The sequence below is a fragment of the Etheostoma spectabile genome, chromosome 13 (genome assembly GCF_008692095.1).
Source record: "Etheostoma spectabile isolate EspeVRDwgs_2016 chromosome 13, UIUC_Espe_1.0, whole genome shotgun sequence".
Taxonomy (NCBI): Eukaryota; Metazoa; Chordata; class Actinopteri; order Perciformes; family Percidae; genus Etheostoma; species Etheostoma spectabile.
The window spans coordinates 4,091,413-4,097,678 of record NC_045745.1 but is presented as its reverse complement, the minus strand read 5'-3'; the positions used below and the strand labels follow the sequence as shown (position 1 = coordinate 4,097,678).

Sequence of the window (6,266 nt, the reverse complement as noted above, 5' to 3'; positions counted from 1 at the left end):
TCCCTCCAATATTATTATCAACATAATAAAGACACCTGGACTCGGTGTAGACCAAATGCCATATTCGGCCAGATCAGTAGCCGAGACCGAGACAAGTCAGAGTCCAAATACTAGCGAGTCCGAGACGAGTCCGAGACCGATACCATAGAAAAACGGTCTCGAGTCCGGACTCGAGTCCAAGACCAGACTGGAGTACTAGCAGTCTGTAAGGAAGTCCTCGCTGGGATTAAGCAGTCTCCGCTTGACCTTTCTCTGCTTGGTTTTCATGATACTGTCTAAAGACACTTGCAATGTTGAGGGAGAAGTCTCAGATATGATGGGGACAGGTGATTGCTCATTTCTTTCCTTCTTTTTGTTTTCTCGGGGCTCTGACTCAGCAGACTTGGTCAGCGATCTCCCCTCAAGCACAACACTATCAGTGGATTTCATTTTCTTCTTCTTCTTCTTCTTCTCGTCGGTCCTATCATTTAATGCCTGATTTCCAAGTGTCTCTGGAGATGCTGAAGCACGTCCAACCAGATCCGGAGTTTCCTCAGCACCGCGACCATGTTTGCCTTTTTTCTTGGGTGAAACTGAGGGACAGGTCCTCAGTGTAGATCTAACTGGTTCAGCATCTTCAGTGGCAGTTGGAGGACCCTCTTGGATCAAGTGGCATGGCTCGTCTTCACGCTTTTTCTTCTTCTTCTTCTTCTTCTTTTTTGACACCACAGCCCCTTCGTCCACGTCAGCTGTGCTTTCCAATCTTTCCGCGGGGGTTACTGACCTACTTTCATTTCCCATCCGTGGTTTCTTTCTCCTTTTCAACCCTGTGTCAATGAGTTCAAGCAAAGCACCCTGACATGTTCTGTTTGGATCCTCACAATCCACGTTGTGCTCCTCAGACATCTTCCTCTTCCTCTTCTTTTTTGTGACCCCATCATGAAGTTGCTCCAAGTCACCAGCGCTGACGAGGGGTTTTTCTGCGTTGTGTTCCCCATGGGCCCGGGCATCGTTTTCCTCTGCATCAGCAACGAGGAAGGCCGAGGCCCTCTTCCTGTCCTTTTCCTGCACAGACACACAATCATCGCTTTGCGCCACTGTGTCTTCTGAGATCTTCCTGCTCATTTTCTTCTTCTTCTTCTTCTTTTCCTTAGTCACCATTTCAGCATTTTGATCTCCGAGACCCTCCTTTGGTTTCTGGGTGTTAGTTACAGTTTTTGGATTTTCTTCAGGAGTGTAAGAGACATCAAACCCCTCAAAGATGGTCTTCTTTTTTTCCAGAGACGTCCCTGAACCTTTAGCTGAAGTTACAGAATCATCCATACATAAGCTCACATCTACACCCTCTTCTTCATCTCGAGCAGCAGCATTAGAGGATGACTGTCGCTTCTTTTTTTGCTTCTTCCTTTTGACAGAACTGGACTCGGATGTTTCTTGAGAAGCTGCAGCACTTTCCAAACAATTCCCTGACTCCTCTAATTGGTCTGTTGACACTGGCGGCGTGTTTAAAGTCCTATTCGATGCCTCCTCCTCCTCCTCCTCCTCCTCACATTGCTCTGGAATTACAAGCTCCTCTTCTTTTTTCCTTTTTTTCTTCCTCCTCTTTGGTTTCTCAGCATCGTCATTTAGGGGTTCGGCAACTGCGCCAGACTGGAAATGCTCAACATCCTCACCACTTTTCCTCTTCTTCTTCTTCTTCTCCTTGCTACCATCCTTCATGTTACAGCTCACTGTAAATACTGACTCCTCCGCTCTCACATCAGACTCAAAGCTTCCATCAACGTCCTGCCTAACATCTGATGAAGATTTATTCTTTTTTCTCTTCTTCCTCTTGTGTTTTGAATCGAGCATGTCCCTCTCCTCCTGGCTCAGTATTTTATCATCACGGGACATGTTCTCCGTCCCATTTCTTTCATTATACTCCACCTGATCACTAGCCTGCGTTGCAGGAGTCTCTGCCCTGTTATCCCCAGACGGGCCGGGGGTCTCTTCTACATCCATGTTTACAGATGTTCCAGCATGCAGACCCCCCGGCTCTTCCTGACTCTGGCTCTGTCCTCCGTCTCCACTTCCATGATGTCCCCTTTTCTTCTTTTTCCTCTTTTTTACCTGGGCTTCATCGCGTATGCTGTCATTATTAGGGTCAATTAAGAGATCTGAGAGACTGTGGGGGAGACTTGGCCTTTCAGGTCTGTCCCCGGCCTGTCCTGCCTGGAACAGATCTTCTACGTGGGAAACATCAGTTTGAGGCTCTGTTACAGTGGTTTTTGGAGTGGAGTGCTTTCTCTGAGGCTTTCGCGGCTCACAAACTGCATCGTTGTAGTTGCCCGGCTCTTTATCACTTGCTTGGTTTTCTCGGGTGAGGCGTCTCTTCGGCGTTTTACTACGTAGAGTAAAGTTTCTGTGTTCATCATTCCTCTCCCTCTGGCCCCGAACTCGGCTTGAAGACCCTCCGCGATCAGGGGTCTCTGTACCAGCCTCCCCCCTCCTCTGCTGTTTCACCGGCTTGCACCAGGTTTGTTTGCTCTTTGCTTTTGATGGCGCCACAAAATGTTTCCTCTCCTGTAGGATGACACACACATTATAGCCATCGTCACAAAGAAGAAATACTACAAAGGTCCAAGATCTTTAGCAGCATGCTTACCACCACTTTTATGTCTTCATCTTCTGGCCTCTCCTCGTCTTCCCTATACCAGAAAAATATGTGTTTTATTATCTATTTTAATGCAGGTTAGTGTGATTCAAAGGGCTTTACAAGTGACAGAAAAGCTTGTATGAACAGTGCAAATGGGGGAAAAAAAAGGAGAAAACCACCCAATAAAACACAACAAACACATTATAATAAATGATCAAATAAAATAAATAATGGTCATAACGCGTTCTAGTAGAAAGAGGTTTGGTTTTAGGTTTCCATTTTCAAATATTAACACTTTATCTCCTGGATTAAACAGTAGTGGCCCTCACCTTGGGGAACCAAGAAGTATTCTTTTACTCAGAATCTCTCTACGTGAAAGATATGGAGGCCAAACTGTTAAAAACTGCTACAGACCACCCTCTGAAACCCTTACCTAGTTAAAGTTTTTGTGATCAAGTGTATAAAAACACACTCGGATCAAGTAGCACCAAATAGTTTAATGGAATCTAGATTTCCTCATCTCAGTTTCTTTCATGAGGGTTGTCCCTGTACTACATAAAGCCAGGAAACTAGACTGATTTATAAAGAAAACGACTATGTAGACCAGTTTCTCTGAAATTGTACTTACAAATAGCGGGATTCTAGATAGGTCTGTTACTGGGTGTTGGTGAATCTAGGCTACTGTCTTAACCCTCATGTTGTCCTCGGGTCAAATTGACCCGTTTTCCTATATCAGTGTTCTTTTTAAATCCCCAAAATAGCATGATTGATTCCACACAACGCTCTTTGCCAAGTATAAATCTCTACTTTCATTCATTTTGGGGTATCTTATTCAATTTTATAGCATTTGAAAAACACATTGAAGTGTTTTTGAAATAGTATTGAGTAAAAGTTGACATATTCCAGTCTGTGATTATCCGTCAACATCCATTCCTTTAATTTTAGTCTCAATAAATTCCTAATTTCTGCTTTTCTAACTCAAACATTAGGTATAATTTCCTAAAAATGAGGTCTTTGACCATGAATTCAAAAAATAACTGTAAAACTAGAGTTAAGAAGTTAGTGTTATGTAGTGTTAAACATTGGGGAAAAAAAAAGCGTCAAAAGTGTTGAAAAAAGGGACAAGAAAACGTAAGAAAAGGTTAAAAACATCGATAAAAAGCGTCAACAAAAGTGTTGATTTTCAATTTTGACGGCATGATTCTTCCTTAATATGACTTACTCTGATAATGGAGACAGGTCCTGCCCATCCACGTCAACGGTTGGTAAAGATGGTTCCAGATGTGGTCTTTGATAGCCCTGCCACAGGTCTCTGACACAGTTAAAGAAGCCTCCCATCACATAATGCTGCAAAAAGAAAACACGTTAGCATTTATTGCAAAGTTATACAACAGCCAGCAAACTAGTGTGTATTAGGTATTGGTTCTCCTTACGTGAAGGCTTGCGTTCTGGACAGGTAACAGCGTGCTTCTGTGCTTACACTTTGCGAGGAAAGGGAAATGGTATTTTGGCAGTGTGTATTTCTTTCTCCTCCTCCCTTTGTCCGTTTTGGATTCTTCATGGGAGGAGGACGATGGACTGTCTTCGCTTCTGGACGGCTCTTCTAGATCCCTGGGAGATATGGGCGTCGACCTCAAGCTGTGGCGGCGTTGTCGTCTTGATCTCACAGCCTCGGGGACGGACTTCTGAGTTAAGAACAGGCTGTCTCCCGAGTCACTGCGGAGACACAATTAGACATCGCATCCAGTAAGCACGCAGGAGACGCTGTATCATCATAGTGACATGTGATGACGTGTGTGTCTCCGATGTGGACAATTTGTGTTCTGATGGAAGACATGTTGGTCATGTATTCCAGATGCTTGGTCATTTTGCACTTTATTAATAGCATTTGCAGTTTTTTGTCAGTTTTACGCCTTTTCAGACGTTATTGATGCTGTGCTGTGTACACTGGCAAATGTCTAAGTTGATGAAAGGTCACTGTTAGTCTTCTAGATAGATAGATAGATAGATAGATAGATAGATAAATGGATAGATATTTATTGATCCCAATAAAATGGGAAATTATAGTGTTACAGCAGAAAATCATCAACAACAGAATATATAACATGAAACATTAGATACAATATACACATACATATACATACATAATAATAGGAAAAATAAAATGGTATCCAGGTCACCCCCCCCCCCCCCCCCTGCCTCCCCCTTCCCCCATTCTCGCTTCTGTTGTTTTCATTGTATGCCTTATGGTCAAAATAAAGTTTAAGTTGTGAGTTACAGGTACACCCTTACCTTTCTGCCTCTGCCGGTCCGTTACATACCGGTACTTTATCCTGTTTGCTATGTCCCACCGATGACTCAAAATACCGCGATATTTTCTCCACATAGCCTGGAGGGGATGACTCGAGGACAGCGGGGTACGACTCCGCTGATACGACTTCAGCCATGGCATCAGATCGAGTCCGAGACCGAGTTAGAGAACCAGGCACCCGGGCCATTGTGTAGCTTAGCTAAAGAAGGTCTACATTGGTACGGAAGAGATGCTCTAAATGTGGTATTCGCATCTAGTTAAAGATCCGATTTCATAAGAATATGTATAAACTGAGCATCTCGCTAATGTCGCGTAACAACAATGAGCTGCATCAAAACACAGTTAATAACAGAGTAGTACACACTACACGTGTGATTCCGTTTCCCCAGGAAGTGTTTTGACGTCATCAACGTGACGAGTGATCAGCTGACCAATCATCAAAGAGGAGGCAGACGTCGCTCAAAGGAGCAAGAGGTTTCTCTGGTTGTACTTCCGCTTTCGGCTGCACCGATTCCCACAGCGTCCAGGGTAATTCTGAATCAGTTCATAATTTTTTTTCACACAAGCAAATGAAATTGATCTGCAAAGCCATTTTCATGATGTAAATAATGAAATTAATTCATGTAATTGGCATCACAAGAATCATCACATGTTGCACACTACATTTGCACTATTATGTGTCAATATTGCCAATAAAAGGGATTCTGATTCTTGTATATATTTTTTGTAATTTTTTAAATTGTATATTAAAGTGTTAAATCTCATCAAGTTTGCCTGTTCATTAATTCCTGCTAATATATAACAAATAATTTACTGCTCATGCACAGTTTAAAGTAATAATACAATTGGTATCATGGTTGATAAAGGTTAGGGGAATGTTAAAAAAGAACATTAGGGGACCTTTTTCTAAAGGTTGCGACGTTAGGGGAACGTTAGGGGAACGTTAGGGTAACGTTCTCCAAAGGTTGTCACGTTAGGATAACGTTAGGGGAACGTTCTCTAAAGGTTTCAACGTTAGGGGAACGTTAGGGGAACGTTCTCTAAAAGTTGCAACGTTAGGATAAAGTTAGGGGAACGTTCTCTAAAGGTTGCAATGTTAGGATAACGTTAGGGGAACGTTCTTTAAAGGTTGTCACATTAGGATAATGTTAGGGGAACGTTCTCTAAAGGTTGCAACATTAGGATAACGTTAGGGGAACGTTAGGGGAACGTTCTCTAAAGGTTGTCACATTAGGATAATGTTAGGGGAACGTTCTCTAAAGGTTACAACATTAGGATAACGTTAGGGGAACGTTAGGGGAACGTTCTCTAAAGGTTGCAACGTTAGGGGAATGTTCTCTA

At 42.9% G+C, this 6,266-nt stretch overlaps 1 protein-coding gene and 1 long non-coding RNA gene across 2 annotated transcripts in view; both read right to left on the bottom strand.

Annotated features, from left to right (window-relative positions):
• The window catches only part of pho (phoenix), a 5,814-nt gene extending 482 nt beyond the window's left edge, over positions 1-5,332 (bottom strand). The window contains exons 1-5 of the mRNA XM_032532962.1: positions 4,907-5,332; positions 4,048-4,330; positions 3,837-3,961; positions 2,624-2,666; positions 205-2,541 (exon numbers count right to left, since the gene is read on the bottom strand). Coding sequence (XP_032388853.1) covers positions 205-2,541; positions 2,624-2,666; positions 3,837-3,961; positions 4,048-4,330; positions 4,907-5,112 — 2,994 coding nt within the window. The 5' untranslated portion in view covers positions 5,113-5,332. The remainder of the gene's footprint in view (positions 1-204; positions 2,542-2,623; positions 2,667-3,836; positions 3,962-4,047; positions 4,331-4,906) is intronic.
• LOC116700107 (uncharacterized) overlaps positions 1-6,266 on the bottom strand; it is a 17,312-nt gene that overhangs the window by 482 nt on the left and 10,564 nt on the right. The window lies entirely within an intron of this gene.